Source organism: Rattus norvegicus, chromosome 1 (assembly GCF_036323735.1).
Source record: "Rattus norvegicus strain BN/NHsdMcwi chromosome 1, GRCr8, whole genome shotgun sequence".
Lineage (NCBI taxonomy): Eukaryota > Metazoa > Chordata > Mammalia > Rodentia > Muridae > Rattus > Rattus norvegicus.
Genome location: NC_086019.1, coordinates 107,174,065 through 107,195,387, shown reverse-complemented (window position 1 = coordinate 107,195,387; position 21,323 = coordinate 107,174,065). Strand labels below are relative to the sequence as shown.

Genomic DNA, 21,323 nt, shown 5'->3' with positions numbered 1-21,323 from the left:
GATCACACTTTCAAATTTGGATTAATGGAGACCATTCTATTCAAACCCCTACAGATTGTTCATACTCCAAATAAATTCACACTACATTTAAAAGAATTCTCCAGGAATGCTGGCTTTGATAAATTTCTTAAGCTCTGTAAGCCTGTTTTCTGTCCTTATGAACCAGGTCAGCTTTTATGTACATATATAGATATCAGGGAGTTCCTGAGAATCAGAGAGTGCAAAGCATGAGCTTATGTCCTGTGTTTCTTTCCAGGAGTGTTCCCAGCATGGACTCAAGCATCCCAGACCCGGAGGCTGACCTCATCCAACTGAATGGAAGCTACCACACAGAAACTTCACCTTGTGTCATCGAGTCCCGAGTCATGATTTTGCTTTCCATCATCATTGCCTTCTTTGGCCTGGCAGGAAATGCCATGGTTCTGTGGCTTCTGGCTTTCCGCATGCGCAGGAATGTCTTCTCTGTCTACATCCTCAACCTGGCTGGGGCAAACTTCCTCTTCCTCTGCACTCACACTGCATTTTCCCTGGAAAAGATCATTGTCCTTTTTCACTCCGTTCACATCCACATCCCATTGTTGTTCTACACTCTGTCCACACTTGCTTACCTTGCAGGTGTGAGCATGGTCACAGCCATTAGTGCTGAGTACTGGTTGTCTGGCATTTGGCCCTATTGGTATCAGGGCCAGCGCCTAAAACACACAACAACTGTCATTTGTACTGGGCTCTGGGGTTTGGCCCTGCTCTTGAGCCTCCTGGAAGGAAAAAGTTGTGGATTCCTGGGTAGTACTTATAACCAAGATGTGTGTTGGAAACTTGATTTCATCATAGTTGCATGGTTACTTGTTTTATTTGCTGTTCTTTCTCGATCCATTCAAGTCCTACTGGTCAGGATCTTCTGCGGTTCACAGCGGACTCCTGTGACCAAGCTGCATGTGACCATTGTGCTCACAGCACTGGTCTTGGTGATCTGTGGCTTTCCCTTCGGAATTATCTTCTACCTCTTATACTGGACTACAGAAGTTTATTATATTATGCCTTGTAATTCTTTCCATGAGACAATTCTCCTCCTGTCCTACATTAACAGCTGTGCCAACCCCATCATTTGCTTACTTGTTGGCTCAATTAGGCACTGTAGATTCCAGTGTGGGACTCTCAGGCTGCTACTGCACAGAGCCATGCAAGATATCCCTGAGGAAGAAGGTGAAGAACTTGAAGAAGTTGTAGGAGAACGAGTACAGAGCAGTATACCCTAGTGCAATAGCTCCGAATGGCTTTAAACAGACACAAGTGACTTTACAAGACAAATTTGCCCTGATCCCTGTGGTGCATTTCACCAAGCCTGTTGAACTGATGACCCGGGGTTGAGTCAGTTGGGAAGTTAACCATTCCCATGAAATTCGATTAATACAACCCCAATTTTTATAGAAATACTGCCTGGAACTCTCCTACTGTCCTTCTAATGAAGCTTCACTGCATCCCCTTGATATGTGACCCACTGGAAGAGGTGTGGGTCAAGGACTGTTCCCACTTTTGACAAGCCCCTTCTTCTGCAGAAGATCAGGACACTTGAAGACATAACCGCTTTTCATGGGTCACTGAACTTGATAGAGATTAAATGAAAATTATGTTTTATACCTATTTATCTTCTCTACAGACTTTGTCTTCATAGTATAAGGATATAATAGATCCACTTTTGTAGTGTACTTTCCCTTGTATATATCATAGACTATGTCTCTGAATTAATAAATATATCTTAATTTGTATAATGTTCTAGTTTCCTTTTCTGTTGCGAGGGAAAACATTTTCCCCCACAAACAACGAAGGAGAGAAATTTTGCTACCTGGCTTATATTCTCAGTATAGAGGCCATCACTGAGGAAGGTCATGTCAGGAACTCGAGCATCACATAGATCAGTAATTACTGCAAACACAGCTTCTGGCTCCCTCTGCATTGATTACAGGTCTTACTCAGCTAGCTTTCTGGTGCAACCTACTGTGGGCTATGCTTTCTTGAATTAACTCATGTTCAAAATAATTCCCCCAAACCACTTCCAGAGGCCAAGGTAATCTATGCTATTCTTCATTTGTGATTTCTCCTCTCACATGAATTTCAGCTGTGTCACGGTTGGAACTCGAAGCTAGCCAGAACATTCCAACCTCTTCTATTTGAAGGACACAGCACTATTGAACCATAAACTTTTCTTCCTTTTTCCTCAAAATAGCATACTATAAAACACACTCTAACTTTAAAAGTCCAATGCTCTGTAAAAATTCCAGTTATTTAAATATCATGTCAATGTATAGCTTCATCATCCAGCTATACAGGAAATTTGAAATTGACTTTTATCCATTGTTCCCTATATACTGCCTTGGTTATTCGCCCAAAGACATGCGTTTTTTCCACATTCCCTTTGTCCTGATGATCTATTTCTAGGGATTATTTAATAATCGTTGAACATTTTAAGTGGTTTCAAAGTTCTCTTTATTATTGTGACAAAACTTTTGTCATATTCATATTATTTTCTGTAACTCATAGACTTTGTACCAGACATTCCAATTATATTCTTTTGTAAATTGACATTTCAACTTTAGATGCTATAGTATTTTATCATGTGAACCAAAGATTATCAGAAATCGACATGACAGATCTAAGGAAATATTTCAACAATGTGCCGAAATGAGTATGTCTAATGACTCCAAATCCAATTGAGATACTGTTTCTTTATACCTCTATGGGTATGTTGGTCATTCCCAAATCATTTTTTGTTGCCTCAAATATCTCTGCTATTAGTGCATCTTTAAAAATAAAGGTTTAGATGGGGCTAGAGAGATGTCTTCCTTGTTAGGAACACTTGCTGCCATTACTGAAGACTGGAGTTTGTTTCACAGAATGAGTGGAGGGCAGTTCTCAACTACCTGTATCCCTAGTTTCAGAACACCCTCCACTCTCTTCTATCCTCTGCAGGTGCCATATGTGCCAGTGAATGCTCCCTTACAGTCGCACACTTAATACAGATAACAGTTTAAAATTACTTTATCCATTTACATTTCAGCCATTACACCCCTCTCCATTCCCAAGGAAAGTTCCTCATCCCATTACTACTCCCAGTTGTTTCTTAGAGGGTGCTGCCCCTGTCCCTGCCCCAACCTGCATCCCCTTCCCTGGGACCTCAAGTCTCTGGAGGATTAGGCACATCTCCCACTGAAGCCAACCCAGGCAGTCCTCTGCTATGTATGTTCCAAAAGACTTTGGACTAGCCCTTGTGTGTAGGAATCTTGATCATGTATTTCTTCCACAAAATATCACATTGGTGCCCTATGTTGATGACATTAGGCTCACTGGCCCAAGTCAGCAGGCATTAGCAACAACTTTGGGCTCACTGGTAACACATATGCACGTCAGAGAGTGGGGAAAATATTCCAACCCAAATTCAAGGACAGCCTACCTCAGCCAAATTCTTAGGAGTCCAGTGGTGTGGGCATGGAAAGATATTCCTTTTTAGGTGAAGGATGAGTTAATGCACCTGGCCTGTCTCAACACCAACAAAGAAGCACAACATTTAATGGGTCTATTTGGATTTGGGAGACAGCACATTCCTCATTTTGGTGTGTTATGCAGGTCCATTTACCAAGCGATTCAGAAAGTTGCTCCCTTTGTTTGGGGCCTGGAACAGTAGATGGCTCTTCAAAAGGTCTAGCCTGTTGTGTAGGCTGATCTACCATTGGAACCTATGATTCAGCTAATCCAGTACTTGAGGTGTAGGTGGCAAATAGAGATACTTGTTGGAGTTCTTGGTGGGCCTCTATAGGTGAATCACAGAGGAGCCCTTCGGGATTTTGTAGAAAGGCACTACTAGTACCTGCAGACAATTATTATCCTTTTGAAAAACTGTTCTTGGCTTGTTACGGGGCCTTAGTTGAAACTAAACATTTGACAATAGTACACCGAAGTTACCAAGTGACCTTAATTGCACCTCATAAGCTGTGCATTATAGGTCTCTCCATGTGATAAAGCATGAGATGCAGAGCAGTAGGCTCTTATAAAAATGGAAGTGGCATATATTAAATTGGACATGAGCATGTCATGAAGCACAAGCAAGTTACAGAAAGAAATTGCCCATATTCTTTGGTTTCTACTTCTGTTGCAATGGAATCTGCTGCCATGCATGCACCTATAGCCTCAGGGAGTATTCCCTATGATGGATATACTTATGTAAAGAAAGGGACTGTCTTAGGTAGCTTGACTACCTAAGAAAGAGTTCACAGATCATATGAAACCCATGTAGTAGGAGGACGGAATTGTAGATGCATCGTTTCTTCCTAGAAGGGAGAACAAAATACTCACAGGAGGAAACGCATGGACAAAGTATGGAGCAGGAAGTGAAGAAAAGGTCATCCAGAGACTGTCCATCTAATCAGCAGCAGCACCAGACCCAGTCCCTATTGCTTATGCCAAGTAGTGCTTGCTGACAGGAGCCAATTATGGGTGTCTCCTGAGAGTCTCTGCCAGAGCCCTCCTGACACAGATGAGCATGCTTGCAGCTACCCATTGGAATGAATAAGGGGACTCCACTGGAAGAGTTAGAGAAAAGCCTGAAAGAGCTGATAGGGTTTACAATACCATAGGAAAAACAACAGGATCAACCAACAAGGCCACACCAGAGCTTCCACGGACTAAACCTCCAACCAGTGGGTACACATTGAGGGACCCATGACTCTAGCGACATTTGTAGCAGATGATGTCATTGTCCTGCATCAATAGCAGGAAAAGCCATTGGTCCTGTGAAGGCTTTTTCCCCAATGTTGGGTCATGCCAGGGTGTTGAGTTGGGAGTGGGAGCATACTCATAGAAGCAGGTGGGGGAGATGAGGTAGAGAGGCGGGGAGAAAGGGGATAACATTTGACATGTAAATACATAAAATATCCAAGAAAAATAAAATTTCAAAAACAAGAACATACTTGTGTAGATATTTGTGCTTTATTCCATTTTTGTTAGCATCAATTGAACAGGATACAAATCAGTATTTAGGTGGATATACTGAAATGATGTTCCCAAGGGACATTGATCTATGATAAATTTACAATGCATTTGTGGTTGTACAAGGTAGGGTTAAATCATGTTTGTTGTATTTATGACATGGTTACTGATTCATTTGGATTTGAGGTATGATTTTGTCATGTTGACAAGGGGTGGATTTTGATGGCTGTTCTTGGTTATCAACCTGACTACATCTGGAATGATCTATAGTACAGAATTGGAGACCATAGCTGTGATCCAGATCCTGAAGCTGGTAAACACAGCCTTCTCTCCAGGATCTTGACAAAAAGCCATAGGGGTGTAGTGGCCATGAAAAACTTAGCCCCAGGCCAGATAGTACTCACCTTTAATCCCAGGAGACTGAGTCAATCAGATCTCTGAGGTCAAGGCCAGCCCAGAGCTAGGTGAAGTGGCCCCGCCTTTAATCTTGGCCACACCTATGCTGGAGGCCTATATAAGGACATTGAAATAAGGAAGACTCACTTTCACCTGCCAGAGCATCTGTTGGAACCTGCTTCTTCAGGATTGCAGGATTTTCACCAGAAGACCAGGTGAAACAACTAGCCTTGTGGGACTGAGCAACTACTAGATTTTTGGACTTCCCATCCACAGCTGCCCATTGTTGGATTAATTGGACTACAGACTGTAAGTCATTGCAATAAATCCCCCTAATATAGAGAGCCATTCCACAATGACTCTATAGAACCCTGGCTACTTACAGTGCTCTCAGTGTGTGTTTATGTGTGTTTATCTTGCTTTTGCTCATTTGAATTACTTAATTACTGTGTTTTGTTGGATGCAGCCATCCCCTGCTTTGGCTAAGAAGACTTTCCTTCTAGTATTTGCTCTAGGCTCTAGATTTATGGATAGATATTGTTTAAATTTGAATCTTGCTTTCAACATCTCCTTATCTCTATCTATGTTGGTTGAACGTTGTGCTGGGTATAGTAGTCTAGGTGGGCATCTGTTCTTTTCAGAGACGGCAAGATATCTGTACAGGTCCTTCCGCCTTTTACAATCTCTGTCGAGAAGTCAGGTGTAGTTCAGATTCTTCACCATTGCTTGTGTTAGAATATCCAGGTCATTGTATGTTATCTCATCTTTTCCCCTTGCAGCTTTTCATGTTACTTTTTTTGGTCCGTATATTTTGTGTTTTGATTATTGTGTGATACGAGGTTTGTCTTCTCTGTGACATTTCATAAAGCACAGCATATCTATTTCCACACTTGGTATTGTTGGATACTACAGCAGTCTATCACTGGTTTGGGAAGAATCACCACACTGATTATCATAATGGTGGGCAGTTTGCATTCCCACCACCAACAGGGAATTAACATTTCTCTTTTTCATTTCCTCACCATCATTTTTTGTCATTTCATACCTTGATGTCAGGATTCTGGCTGAGATAAGACAGAGTCTCAAAGAAGATATACTTTTCTTTTCTTTTCTTTTCTTTTCTTTTTTTTTTTTTTTTTTTTTGAGTGCTAAGGACATCGAGCACTTTTCCAAGTACTGGCACATACTCATATATCTTCATTGGATACAGTCCCATCATGGATCAGATTTCCTCCTTTCTAAATGTTTAGCTATGATTGTATTCACAAGTTGTCTGCTGTATAGTATACATAGCTGGTCATTTGAGTTATTCTCACTTTAGTCTGGTGCTTATTCCTCTCTTACGTAGGTTCATTCCGTGATTATACCAATCCTCTTTGAATTGCTTGAGATCCTGAATGAGTTTTCATTAGGTCTCAGGTTGCAGTTATATCTAGAAATTAAACTGCACTATTGAGTGTGGTTTTTGTTGTTTGTTTGTTTGCTTGTTTGTTTGTTAGGTACTTTTGTGGCAGTTGTTCATTTTTCGGTTTTGTGTTTCTGTTTGATATTAGAAGCCAGCATTCCTTAGACACTTGCAAAACTGATTATTCCTTGTCTCTGCTAGAAGAAACACAGTGGTTCACCAGTTGATATAAACCTGTGTTGCTTATTAGCCTAACACAGCCCATCTTGGGCTCATGACTCCATCAGAGTCACAAGTACTTACAGGTTTATAAACAGCAAAGTCCAGCCTTGCATCCATGGCCTTCCCTTCCACAAGTTACTGATCCTTATAATCCCCATGATAGGCAGCCTCTCTCTCTCTCTCTCTCTCTCTCTCCCTCTCTCTCTCTCTCTCTCTCTCTCTCTCTCTCTGTCTGTCTCCCTCTCTCTCCCTCTCTCTTTGCTATCTCTGCTATGATTTCTACCACTATGCTGTACCTTCTAATTCTTCCTCACCTACTTCCTTTTCATTGGCCATGTCCTGCCTGATTTCTTTTCTTTCTGCTCTGGTCTCTTCCACAATCCTCTGGATGCTTTTTCTTTCTCATTCACCTTAAAAGTAATGCTTCCCAGTGCAAGTTACTTATGTTTACAACATGCTCCTTTTCTTGGTTTTCTCTGATATCTTTAAAATTACAAGGGCTAATTAAGGATACTTTGCTCTAAAAATACTCTCCATTCTTTTTATATCTTTAAAAAGTTTGCCAAAATACAAATTTTATCTCAGGAGCTGTGATGGCACTGTGTAAATTCTCTTTTTTTCAGAATCTGTAAGTACCTTAGGGATGGTTTAAAAGAAGGTTCATCAAAATACGTACCACAAAGCTACCTTTAAGTCTTTTAACAATATGATTCATAATTATCATTAATTAGCAATGATATTTCTATGTATATTATGGTACTGTTTGTCCTAAAATATTTGCAGAATAAACTCTCAATATTTGCAGACAATCTTGTCCTAGTGATTCACCTATCCATTAGTGAATATTTTATATTCTCTTTCTGTCAGTATAGACAGAAGGACACTTCTGATATAGCAACATACAACAGAAAATTGCTTAATGATCTCAAGGACTTATTATTCTGCTTTCAAATTAGAAATCCAAGTGACCTGCTCATGGTAGCATAAACATGTGGTTGTTTTCACACTAATCTTAATAACCCTTCCTATTTCTAATTCATTATTTCCCTATTTTAAGAATTGATAGACTCCCTTATACTTGAACCAAGAGCATATTTGGTCATGCTTCTGGCTTCAAAGATACTGTAGGTGAGACAGTGTGACTTGTGACAGAACTTGAGGTTCTGTGTTGCTTACTGTTCTATTGCCGTGAACAGACACCATGACGATGGAAATTAATAACCAAAACCATGTACTATGGGCCTCGCTTGCTGTCTCAAAGGATGAATCTATGACCGCATACACTGAGAGCAAAGCAGCAAGCTGACAGGTGTATTTCTGTTGCAGTAATTAAGAGCTTAGAACATTTCCAAAAGTTACACATAGAGATAGAAGAGGAGACTGAGTGTGGTGTGAGCTTTTCTGAAAGCAAAGTCTTCTCCGACACCTCCACAAACCAGTGATCACACTTTCAAATTTGGATTAATGGAGACCATTCTATTCAAACCCCTACAGATTGTTCATACTCCAAATAAATTCACACTACATTTAAAAGAATTCTCCAGGAATGCTGGCTTTGATAAATTTCTTAAGCTCTGTAAGCCTGTTTTCTGTCCTTATGAACCAGGTCAGCTTTTATGTACATATATAGATATCAGGGAGTTCCTGAGAATCAGAGAGTGCAAAGCATGAGCTTATGTCCTGTGTTTCTTTCCAGGAGTGTTCCCAGCATGGACTCAAGCATCCCAGACCCGGAGGCTGACCTCATCCAACTGAATGGAAGCTACCACACAGAAACTTCACCTTGTGTCATCGAGTCCCGAGTCATGATTTTGCTTTCCATCATCATTGCCTTCTTTGGCCTGGCAGGAAATGCCATGGTTCTGTGGCTTCTGGCTTTCCGCATGCGCAGGAATGTCTTCTCTGTCTACATCCTCAACCTGGCTGGGGCAAACTTCCTCTTCCTCTGCACTCACACTGCATTTTCCCTGGAAAAGATCATTGTCCTTTTTCACTCCGTTCACATCCACATCCCATTGTTGTTCTACACTCTGTCCACACTTGCTTACCTTGCAGGTGTGAGCATGGTCACAGCCATTAGTGCTGAGTACTGGTTGTCTGGCATTTGGCCCTATTGGTATCAGGGCCAGCGCCTAAAACACACAACAACTGTCATTTGTACTGGGCTCTGGGGTTTGGCCCTGCTCTTGAGCCTCCTGGAAGGAAAAAGTTGTGGATTCCTGGGTAGTACTTATAACCAAGATGTGTGTTGGAAACTTGATTTCATCATAGTTGCATGGTTACTTGTTTTATTTGCTGTTCTTTCTCGATCCATTCAAGTCCTACTGGTCAGGATCTTCTGCGGTTCACAGCGGACTCCTGTGACCAAGCTGCATGTGACCATTGTGCTCACAGCACTGGTCTTGGTGATCTGTGGCTTTCCCTTCGGAATTATCTTCTACCTCTTATACTGGACTACAGAAGTTTATTATATTATGCCTTGTAATTCTTTCCATGAGACAATTCTCCTCCTGTCCTACATTAACAGCTGTGCCAACCCCATCATTTGCTTACTTGTTGGCTCAATTAGGCACTGTAGATTCCAGTGTGGGACTCTCAGGCTGCTACTGCACAGAGCCATGCAAGATATCCCTGAGGAAGAAGGTGAAGAACTTGAAGAAGTTGTAGGAGAACGAGTACAGAGCAGTATACCCTAGTGCAATAGCTCCGAATGGCTTTAAACAGACACAAGCGACTTTACAAGAGAAATTTGCCCTGATCCCTGTGGTGCATTTCACCAAGCCTGTTGAACTGATGACCCAGGGTTGAGTCAGTTGGGAAGTTAACCATTCCCATGAAATTCGATTAATACAACCCCAATTTTTATAGAAATACTGCCTGGAACTCTCCTACTGTCCTTCTAATGAAGCTTCACTGCATCCCCTTGATATGTGACCCACTGGAAGAGGTTTGGGTCAAGGACTGTTCCCACTTTTGACAAGCCCCTTCTTCTGCAGAAGATCAGGACACTTGAAGACATAACCGCTTTTCATGGGTCACTGAACTTGATAGAGATTAAATGAAAATTATGTTTTATACCTATTTATCTTCTCTACAGACTTTGTCTTCATAGTATAAGGATATAATAGATCCACTTTTGTAGTGTACTTTCCCTTGTATATATCATAGACTATGTCTCTGAATTAATAAATATCTCTTAATTTGTATAATGTTCTAGTTTCCTTTTCTGTTGCGAGGGAAAACATTTTCCCCCACAAACAACGAAGGAGAGAAATTTTGCTACCTGGCTTATATTCTCAGTATAGAGGCCATCACTGAGGAAGGTCATGTCAGGAACTCGAGCATCACATGGATCAGTAATTACTGCAAACACAGCTTCTGGCTCCCTCTGCATTGATTACAGGTCTTACTCAGCTAGCTTTCTGGTGCAACCTACTGTGGGCTATGCTTTCTTGAATTAACTCATGTTCAACATAATTCCCCCAAACTACTTCCAGAGGCCAAGGTAATCTATGCTATTCTTCATTTGTGATTTCTCCTCTTACATGAATTTCAGCTGTGTCACGGTTGGAACTCGAAGCTAGCCAGAACATTCCAACCTCTTCTATTTGAAGGACACAGCACTATTGAACCATAAACTTTTCTTCCTTTTTCCTCAAAATAGCATACTATAAAACACAATCTAACTTTAAAAATCCAATGCTCTTTAAAAATTCCAGTTATTTAAATATCATGTCAATGTATAGCTTCATCATCCAGCTATACAGGAAATTTGAAATTGACTTTTTTCCATTGTTCCCTATACACTGCCTTGGTTATTCGCCCAAAGACATGCATTTTTTCCACTTTCCCTTTGTCCTGATGATCTATTTCTAGGGATTATTTAATAACCGTTGAACATTTTAAGTGGTTTCAAAAGTTCTCTTTATTCTTGTGACAAAACTTTTGTCATATTCATATTATTTTCTGTAACTCATAGACTTTGTACCAGACATTCCAATTATATTCTTTTGTAAATTGACATTTCAACTTTAGATGCTATAGTATTTTATCATGTGAACCAAAGATTATCAGAAATCGACATGCACAGGTCTAAGGAAATATTTCAACAATGTGCCGAAATGAGAATGTCTAATGACTCCAAATCCAATTGAGATACTGTTTCTTTATACCTCTATGGGTATGTTGGTCATTCCCAAATCATTTTTTGTTGCCTCAAATATCTCTGCTATTAGTGCATCTTTAAAAATAAAGGTTTAGATGGGGCTAGAGAGATGTCTTCCTTGTTAGGAACACTTGCTGCCATTACTGAAGACTGGAGTTTGTTTCACAGAATGAGTGGAGGGCAGTTCTCAACTACCTGTATCCCTAGTTTCAGAACACCCTCCACTCTCTTCTATCCTCTGCAGGTGCCATATGTGCCAGTGAATGCTCCCTTACAGTCGCACACTTAATACAGATAACAGTTTAAAATTACTTTATCCATTTACATTTCAGCCATTACACCCCTCTCCATTCCCAAGGAAAGTTCCTCATCCCATTACTACTCCCAGTTGTTTCTTAGAGGGTGCTGCCCCTGTCCCTGCCCCAACCTGCATCCCCTTCCCTGGGACCTCAAGTCTCTGGAGGATTAGGCACATCTCCCACTGAAGCCAACCCAGGCAGTCCTCTGCTATGTATGTTCCAAAAGACTTTGGACTAGCCCTTGTGTGTAGGAATCTTGATCATGTATTTCTTCCACAAAATATCACATTGGTGCCCTATGTTGATGACATTAGGCTCACTGGCCCAAGTCAGCAGGCATTAGCAACAACTTTGGGCTCACTGGTAACACATATGCACGTCAGAGAGTGGGGAAAATATTCCAACCCAAATTCAAGGACAGCCTACCTCAGCCAAATTCTTAGGAGTCCAGTGGTGTGGGCATGGAAAGATATTCCTTTTTAGGTGAAGGATGAGTTAATGCACCTGGCCTGTCTCAACACCAACAAAGAAGCACAACATTTAATGGGTCTATTTGGATTTGGGAGACAGCACATTCCTCATTTTGGTGTGTTATGCAGGTCCATTTACCAAGCGATTCAGAAAGTTGCTCCCTTTGTTTGGGGCCTGGAACAGTAGATGGCTCTTCAAAAGGTCTAGCCTGTTGTGTAGGCTGATCTACCATTGGAACCTATGATTCAGCTAATCCAGTACTTGAGGTGTAGGTGGCAAATAGAGATACTTGTTGGAGTTCTTGGTGGGCCTCTATAGGTGAATCACAGAGGAGCCCTTCGGGATTTTGTAGAAAGGCACTACTAGTACCTGCAGACAATTATTATCCTTTTGAAAAACTGTTCTTGGCTTGTTACGGGGCCTTAGTTGAAACTAAACATTTGACAATAGTACACCGAAGTTACCAAGTGACCTTAATTGCACCTCATAAGCTGTGCATTATAGGTCTCTCCATGTGATAAAGCATGAGATGCAGAGCAGTAGGCTCTTATAAAAATGGAAGTGGCATATATTAAATTGGACATGAGCATGTCATGAAGCACAAGCAAGTTACAGAAAGAAATTGCCCATATTCTTTGGTTTCTACTTCTGTTGCAGTGGAATCTGCTGCCATGCATGCACCTATAGCCTCAGGGAGTATTCCCTATGATGGATATACTTATGAAAAGAAGGGACTTTCTTAGGTAGCTTGACTACCTAAGAAAGAGTTCACAGATCATATGAAACCCATGTAGTAGGAGGACGGAATTGTAGATGCATCGTTTCTTCCTAGAAGGGAGAACAAAATACTCACAGGAGGAAACGCATGGACAAAGTATGGAGCAGGAAGTGAAGAAAAGGTCATCCAGAGACTGTCCATCTAATCAGCAGCAGCACCAGACCCAGTCCCTATTGCTTATGCCAAGTAGTGCTTGCTGACAGGAGCCAATTATGGGTGTCTCCTGAGAGTCTCTGCCAGAGCCCTCCTGACACAGATGAGCATGCTTGCAGCTACCCATTGGAATGAATAAGGGGACTCCACTGGAAGAGTTAGAGAAAAGCCTGAAAGAGCTGATAGGGTTTACAATACCATAGGAAAAACAACAGGATCAACCAACAAGGCCACACCAGAGCTTCCACGGACTAAACCTCCAACCAGTGGGTACACATTGAGGGACCCATGACTCTAGCGACATTTGTAGCAGATGATGTCATTGTCCTGCATCAATAGCAGGAAAAGCCATTGGTCCTGTGAAGGCTTTTTCCCCAATGTTGGGTCATGCCAGGGTGTTGAGTTGGGAGTGGGAGCATACTCATAGAAGCAGGTGGGGGAGATGAGGTAGAGAGGCGGGGAGAAAGGGGATAACATTTGACATGTAAATACATAAAATATCCAAGAAAAATAAAATTTCAAAAACAAGAACATACTTGTGTAGATATTTGTGCTTTATTCCATTTTTGTTAGCATCAATTGAACAGGATACAAATCAGTATTTAGGTGGATATACTGAAATGATGTTCCCAAGGGACATTGATCTATGATAAATTTACAATGCATTTGTGGTTGTACAAGGTAGGGTTAAATCATGTTTGTTGTATTTATGACATGGTTACTGATTCATTTGGATTTGAGGTATGATTTTGTCATGTTGACAAGGGGTGGATTTTGATGGCTGTTCTTGGTTATCAACCTGACTACATCTGGAATGATCTATAGTACAGAATTGGAGAGCATAGCTGTGATCCAGATCCTGAAGCTGGTAAACACAGCCTTCTCTCCAGGATCTTGACAAAAAGCCATAGGGGTGTAGTGGCCATGAAAAACTTAGCCCCAGGCCAGATAGTACTCACCTTTAATCCCAGGAGACTGAGTCAATCAGATCTCTGAGGTCAAGGCCAGCCCAGAACTAGGTGAAGTGGCCCCGCCTTTAATCTTGGCCACACCTATGCTGGAGGCCTATATAAGGACATTGAAATAAGGAAGACTCACTCATTTTCACCTGCCAGAGCATCTGTTGGAACCTGCTTCTTCAGGATTGCAGGATTTTCACCAGAAGACCAGGTGAAACAACTAGCCTTGTGGGACTGAGCAACTACTAGATTTTTGGACTTCCCATCCACAGCTGCCCATTGTTGGATTAATTGGACTACAGACTGTAAGTCATTGCAATAAATCCCCCTAATATAGAGAGCCATTCCACAATGACTCTATAGAACCCTGGCTACTTACAGTGCTCTCAGTGTGTGTTTATGTGTGTTTATCTTGCTTTTGCTCATTTGAATTACTTAATTACTGTGTTTTGTTGGATGCAGCCATCCCCTGCTTTGGCTAGGAAGACTTTCCTTCTAGTATTTGCTCTAGGCTCTAGATTTATGGATAGATATTGTTTAAATTTGAATCTTGCTTTCAACATCTCCTTATCTCTATCTATGTTGGTTGAACGTTGTGCTGGGTATAGTAGTCTAGGTTGGCATCTGTTCTTTTCAGAGACGGCAAGATATCTGTACAGGTCCTTCCGCCTTTTACAATCTCTGTCGAGAAGTCAGGTGTAGTTCAGATTCTTCACCATTGCTTGTGTTAGAATATCCAGGTCATTGTATGTTATCTCATCTTTTCCCCTTGCAGCTTTTCATGTTACTTTTTTTGGTCCGTATATTTTGTGTTTTGATTATTGTGTGATACGAGGTTTGTCTTCTCTGTGACATTTCATAAAGCACAGCATATCTATTTCCACACTTGGTATTGTTGGATACTACAGCAGTCTATCACTGGTTTGGGAAGAATCACCACACTGATTATCATAATGGTGGGCAGTTTGCATTCCCACCACCAACAGGGAATTAACATTTCTCTTTTTCATTTCCTCACCATCATTTTTTGTCATTTCATACCTTGATGTCAGGATTCTGGCTGAGATAAGACAGAGTCTCAAAGAAGATATACTTTTCTTTTCTTTTCTTTTTTTTTTTTTTTTTTTTTTTGAGTGCTAAGGACATCGAGCACTTTTCCAAGTACTGGCACATACTCATATATCTTCATTGGATACAGTCCCATCATGGATCAGATTTCCTCCTTTCTAAATGTTTAGCTATTATTGTATTCACAAGTTGTCTGCTGTATAGTATACATAGCTGGTCATTTGAGTTATTCTCACTTTAGTCTGGTGCTTATTCCTCTCTTACGTAGGTTCATTCCGTGATTATACCAATCCTCTTTGAATTGCTTGAGATCCTGAATGAGTTTTCATTAGGTCTCAGGTTGCAGTTATATCTAGAAATTAAACTGCACTATTGAGTGTGGTTTTTGTTGTTTGTTTGTTTGTTTGTTTGTTAGGTACTTTTGTGGCAGTTGTTCATTTTTCGGTTTTGTGTTTCTGTTTGATATTAGAAGCCAGCATTCCTTAGACACTTGCAAAACTGATTATTCCTTGTCTCTGCTAGAAGAAACACAGTGGTTCACCAGTTGATATAAACCTGTGGTGCTTATTAGCCTAACACAGCCCATCTTGGGCTCATGACTCCATCAGAGTCACAAGTACTTACAGGTTTATAAACAGCAAAGTCCAGCCTTGCATCCATGGCCTTCCCTTCCACAAGTTACTGATCCTTATAATCCCCATGATAGGCAGCCTCTCTCTCTCTCTCTCTCTCTCTCTCTCTCTCTCTCTCTCTCTCTCTCTCTCTCTCTCTCCGTCTCCCTCTCTCTCCCTCTCTCTTTGCTATCTCTGCTATGATTTCTACCACTATGCTGTACCTTCTAATTCTTCCTCACCTACTTCCTTTTCATTGGCCATGTCCTGCCTGATTTCTTTTCTTTCTGCTCTGGTCTCTTCCACAATCCTTTGGATGCTTTTTCTTTCTCATTCACCTTAAAAGTAATGCTTCCCAGTGCAAGTTACTTATGTTTACAACATGCTCCTTTTCTTGGTTTTCTCTGATATCTTTAAAATTACAAGGGCTAATTAAGGATACTTTGCTCTAAAAATACTCTCCATTCTTTTTATATCTTTAAAAAGTTTGCCAAAATACAAATTTTATCTCAGGAGCTGTGAGGGCACTGTGTAAATTCTCTTTTTTTCAGAATCTGTAAGTACCTTAGGGATGGTTTAAAAGAAGGTTCATCAAAATATGTACCACAAAGCTACCTTTAAGTCTTTTAACAATATGATTCATAATTATCATTAATTAGCAATGATATTTCTATGTATTTTATGGTACTGTTTGTCCTAAAATATTTGCAGAATAAACTCTCAATATTTGCAGACAATCTTGTCCTAGTGATTCACCTATCCATTAGTGAATATTTTATATTCTCTTTCTGTCAGTATAGACAGAAGGACACTTCTGATATAGCAACATACAACAGAAAATTGCTTAATGATCTCAAGGACTTATTATTCCGCTTTCAAATTAGAAATCCAAGTGACCTGCTCATGGTAGCATAAACATGTGGTTGTTTTCACACTAATCTTAATAACCCTTCCTATTTCTAATTCATTATTTCCCTATTTTAAGAATTGATAGACTCCCTTATACTTGAACCAAGAGCATATTTGGTCATGCTTCTGGCTTCAAAGATACTGTAGGTGAGACAGTGTGACTTGTGACAGAACTTGAGGTTCTGTGTTGCTTACTGTTCTATTGCCGTGAACAGACACCATGACGATGGAAATTAATAACCAAAACCATGTACTATGGGCCTCGCTTGCTGTCTCAAAGGATGAATCTATGACCGCATACACTGAGAGCAAAGCAGCAAGCTGACAGGTGTATTTCTGTTGCAGTAATTAAGAGCTTAGAACATTTCCAAAAGTTACACATAGAGATAGAAGAGGAGACTGAGTGTGGTGTGAGCTTTTCTGAAAGCAAAGTCTTCTCCGACACCTCCACAAACCAGTGATCACACTTTCAAATTTGGATTAATGGAGACCATTCTATTCAAACCCCTACAGATTGTTCATACTCCAAATAAATTCACACTACATTTAAAAGAATTCTCCAGGAATGCTGGTTTTGATAAATTTCTTAAGCTCTGTAAACCTGTTTTCTGTCCTTATGAACCAGGTCAGCTTTTATGTACATATATAGATATCAGGGAGTTCCTGAGAATCAGAGAGTGCAAAGCATGAGCTTATGTCCTGTGTTTCTTTCCAGGAGTGTTCCCAGCATGGACTCAAGCATCCCAGACCCGGAGGCTGACCTCATCCAACTGAATGGAAGCTACCACACAGAAACTTCACCTTGTGTCATCGAGTCCCGAGTCATGATTTTGCTTTCCATCATCATTGCCTTCTTTGGCCTGGCAGGAAATGCCATGGTTCTGTGGCTTCTGGCTTTCCGCATGCGCAGGAATGTCTTCTCTGTCTACATCCTCAACCTGGCTGGGGCAAACTTCCTCTTCCTCTGCACTCACACTGCATTTTCCCTGGAAAAGATCATTGTCCTTTTTCACTCCGTTCACATCCACATCCCATTGTTGTTCTACACTCTGTCCACACTTGCTTACCTTGCAGGTGTGAGCATGGTCACAGCCATTAGTGCTGAGTACTGGTTGTCTGGCATTTGGCCCTATTGGTATCAGGGCCAGCGCCTAAAACACACAACAACTGTCATTTGTACTGGGCTCTGGGGTTTGGCCCTGCTCTTGAGCCTCCTGGAAGGAAAAAGTTGTGGATTCCTGGGTAGTACTTATAACCAAGATGTGTGTTGGAAACTTGATTTCATCATAGTTGCATGGTTACTTGTTTTATTTGCTGTTCTTTCTCGATCCATTCAAGTCCTACTGGTCAGGATCTTCTGCGGTTCACAGCGGACTCCTGTGACCAAGCTGCATGTGACCATTGTGCTCACAGCACTGGTCTTGGTGATCTGTGGCTTTCCCTTCGGAATTATCTTCTACCTCTTATACTGGACTACAGAAGTTTATTATATTATGCCTTGTAATTCTTTCCATGAGACAATTCTCCTCCTGTCCTACATTAACAGCTGTGCCAACCCCATCATTTGCTTACTTGTTGGCTCAATTAGGCACTGTAGATTCCAGTGTGGGACTCTCAGGCTGCTACTGCACAGAGCCATGCAAGATATCCCTGAGGAAGAAGGTGAAGAACTTGAAGAAGTTGTAGGAGAACGAGTACAGAACAGTATACCCTAGTGCAATAGCTCCGAATGGCTTTAAACAGACACAAGTGACTTTACAAGACAAATTTGCCCTGATCCCTGTGGTGCATTTCACCAAGCCTGTTGAACTGATGACCCGGGGTTGAGTCAGTTGGGAAGTTAACCATTCCCATGAAATTCGATTAATACAACCCCAATTTTTATAGAAATACTGCCTGGAACTCTCCTACTGTCCTTCTAATGAAGCTTCACTGCATCCCCTTGATATGTGACCCACTGGAAGAGGTGTGGGTCAAGGACTGTTCCCACTTTTGACAAGCCCCTTCTTCTGCAGAAGATCAGGACACTTGAAGACATAACCGCTTTTCATGGGTCACTGAACTTAATAGAGATTAAATGAAAATTATGATTTATACCTATTTATCTTCTCTACAGACTTTGTCTTCATAGTATAAGGATATAATAGATCCACTTTTGTAGTGTACTTTCCCTTGTATATATCATAGACTATGTCTCTGAATTAATAAATATCTCTTAATTTGTATAATGTTCTAGTTTCCTTTTCTGTTGCGAGGGAAAACATTTTCCCCCACAAACAACGAAGGAGAGAAATTTTGCTACCTGGCTTATATTCTCAGTATAGAGGCCATCACTGAGGAAGGTCATGTCAGGAACTCGAGCATCACATAGATCAGTAATTACTGCAAACACAGCTTCTGGCTCCCTCTGCATTGATTACAGGTCTTACTCAGCTAGCTTTCTGGTGCAACCTACTGTGGGCTATGCTTTCTTGAATTAACTCATGTTCAAAATAATTCCCCCAAACCACTTCCAGAGGCCAAGGTAATCTATGCTATTCTTCATTTGTGATTTCTCCTCTCACATGAATTTCAGCTGTGTCACGGTTGGAACTCGAAGCTAGCCAGAACATTCCAACCTCTTCTATTTGAAGGACACAGCACTATTGAACCATAAACTTTTCTTCCTTTTTCCTCAAAATAGCATACTATAAAACACACTCTAACTTTAAAAGTCCAATGCTCTGTAAAAATTCCAGTTATTTAAATATCATGTCAATGTATAGCTTCATCATCCAGCTATACAGGAAATTTGAAATTGACTTTTATCCATTGTTCCCTATATACTGCCTTGGTTATTCGCCCAAAGACATGCGTTTTTTCCACATTCCCTTTGTCCTGATGATCTATTTCTAGGGATTATTTAATAATCGTTGAACATTTTAAGTGGTTTCAAAGTTCTCTTTATTATTGTGACAAAACTTTTGTCATATTCATATTATTTTCTGTAACTCATAGACTTTGTACCAGACATTCCAATTATATTCTTTTGTAAATTGACATTTCAACTTTAGATGCTATAGTATTTTATCATGTGAACCAAAGATTATCAGAAATCGACATGACAGATCTAAGGAAATATTTCAACAATGTGCCAAAATGAGTATGTCTAATGACTCCAAATCCAATTGAGATACTGTTTCTTTATACCTCTATGGGTATGTTGGTCATTCCCAAATCATTTTTTGTTGCCTCAAATATCTCTGCTATTAGTGCATCTTTAAAAATAAAGGTTTAGATGCGGCTAGAGAGATGTCTTCCTTGTTAGGAACACTTGCTGCCATTACTGAAGACTGGAGTTTGTTTCACAGAATGAGTGGAGGGCAGTTCTCAACTACCTGTATCCCTAGTTTCAGAACACCCTCCACTCTCTTCTATCCTCTGCAGGTGCCATATGTGCCAGTGAATGCTCCCTTACAGTCGCACACTTAATACAGATAACAGTTTAAAATTACTTTATCCATTTACATTTCAGCCATTACACCCCTCTCCATTCCCAAGGAAAGTTCCTCATCCCATTACTACTCCCAGTTGTTTCTTAGAGGGTGCTGCCCCTGTCCCTGCCCCAACCTGCATCCCCTTCCCTGGGACCTCAAGTCTCTGGAGGATTAGGCACATCTCCCACTGAAGCCAACCCAGGCAGTCCTCTGCTATGTATGTTCCAAAAGACTTTGGACTAGCCCTTGTGTGTAGGAATCTTGATCATGTATTTCTTCCACAAAATATCACATTGGTGCCCTATGTTGATGACATTAGGCTCACTGGCCCAAGTCAGCAGGCATTAGCAACAACTTTGGGCTCACTGGTAACACATATGCACGTCAGAGAGTGGGGAAAATATTCCAACCCAAATTCAAGGACAGCCTACCTCAGCCAAATTCTTAGGAGTCCAGTGGTGTGGGCATGGAAAGATATTCCTTTTTAGGTGAAGGATGAGTTAATGCACCTGGCCTGTCTCAACACCAACAAAGAAGCACAACATTTAATGGGTCTATTTGGATTTGGGAGACAGCACATTCCTCATTTTGGTGTGTTATGCAGGTCCATTTACCAAGCGATTCAGAAAGTTGCTCCCTTTGTTTGGGGCCTGGAACAATAGATGGCTCTTCAAAAGGTCTAGCCTGTTGTGTAGGCTGATCTACCATTGGAACCTATGATTCAGCTAATCCAGTACTTGAGGTGTAGGTGGCAAATAGAGATACTTGTTGGAGTTCTTGGTGGGCCTCTATAGGTGAATCACAGAGGAGCCCTTCGGGATTTTGTAGAAAGGCACTACTAGTACCTGCAGACAATTATTATCCTTTTGAAAAACTGTTCTTGGCTTGTTACGGGGCCTTAGTTGAAACTAAACATTTGACAATAGTACACCGAAGTTACCAAGTGACCTTAATTGCACCTCATAAGCTGTGCATTATAGGTCTCTCCATGTGATAAAGCATGAGATGCAGAGCAGTAGGCTCTTATAAAAATGGAAGTGGCATATATTAAATTGGACATGAGCATGTCATGAAGCACAAGCAAGTTACAGAAAGAAATTGCCCATATTCTTTGGTTTCTACTTCTGTTGCAATGGAATCTGCTGCCATGCATGCACCTATAGCCTCAGGGAGTATTCCCTATGATGGATATACTTATGTAAAGAAAGGGACTGTCTTAGGTAGCTTGACTACCTAAGAAAGAGTTCACAGATCATATGAAACCCATGTAGTAGGAGGACGGAATTGTAGATGCATCGTTTCTTCCTAGAAGGGAGAACAAAATACTCACAGGAGGAAATGCATGGACAAAGTATGGAGCAGGAAGTGAAGAAAAGGTCATCCAGAGACTGTCCATCTAATCAGCAGCAGCACCAGACCCAGTCCCTATTG

At 40.9% G+C, this 21,323-nt stretch overlaps 3 protein-coding genes across 3 annotated transcripts; all 3 read left to right on the top strand.

The window, feature by feature from the left end:
- Nucleotides 1-269: 269 nt before the first annotated feature.
- On the top strand, nucleotides 270-1,256 carry LOC120093062 (mas-related G-protein coupled receptor member B8-like). The gene has a single exon (NM_001409240.1). It carries the CDS (start codon nucleotides 270-272, stop codon nucleotides 1,254-1,256), a length of 987 nt encoding a protein of 328 aa, NP_001396169.1.
- A 7,456-nt stretch (nucleotides 1,257-8,712) lies between these two features.
- LOC100361204 (mas-related G-protein coupled receptor member B8-like) lies at nucleotides 8,713-9,699 on the top strand. Its single transcript, NM_001409239.1, has one exon. It carries the CDS (start codon nucleotides 8,713-8,715, stop codon nucleotides 9,697-9,699), a length of 987 nt encoding a protein of 328 aa, NP_001396168.1.
- A 7,445-nt stretch (nucleotides 9,700-17,144) lies between these two features.
- On the top strand, nucleotides 17,145-18,131 carry Mrgprb13 (MAS-related GPR, member B13). The gene has a single exon (NM_001002283.1). The coding sequence runs from the start codon at nucleotides 17,145-17,147 to the stop codon at nucleotides 18,129-18,131; it is 987 nt and encodes a 328-aa protein (NP_001002283.1).
- The last annotated feature ends 3,192 nt before the right edge of the window (nucleotides 18,132-21,323 follow it).

Excerpts from the sequence above, each read along its gene's own strand:
- LOC100361204 (NM_001409239.1), top strand. The coding sequence starts at position 8,713 with ATGGACTCAAGCATCCCAGACCCGGAGGCTGACCTCATCCAACTGAAT.
- Mrgprb13 (NM_001002283.1), top strand. The coding sequence starts at position 17,145 with ATGGACTCAAGCATCCCAGACCCGGAGGCTGACCTCATCCAACTGAAT.
- LOC120093062 (NM_001409240.1), top strand. The coding sequence starts at position 270 with ATGGACTCAAGCATCCCAGACCCGGAGGCTGACCTCATCCAACTGAAT.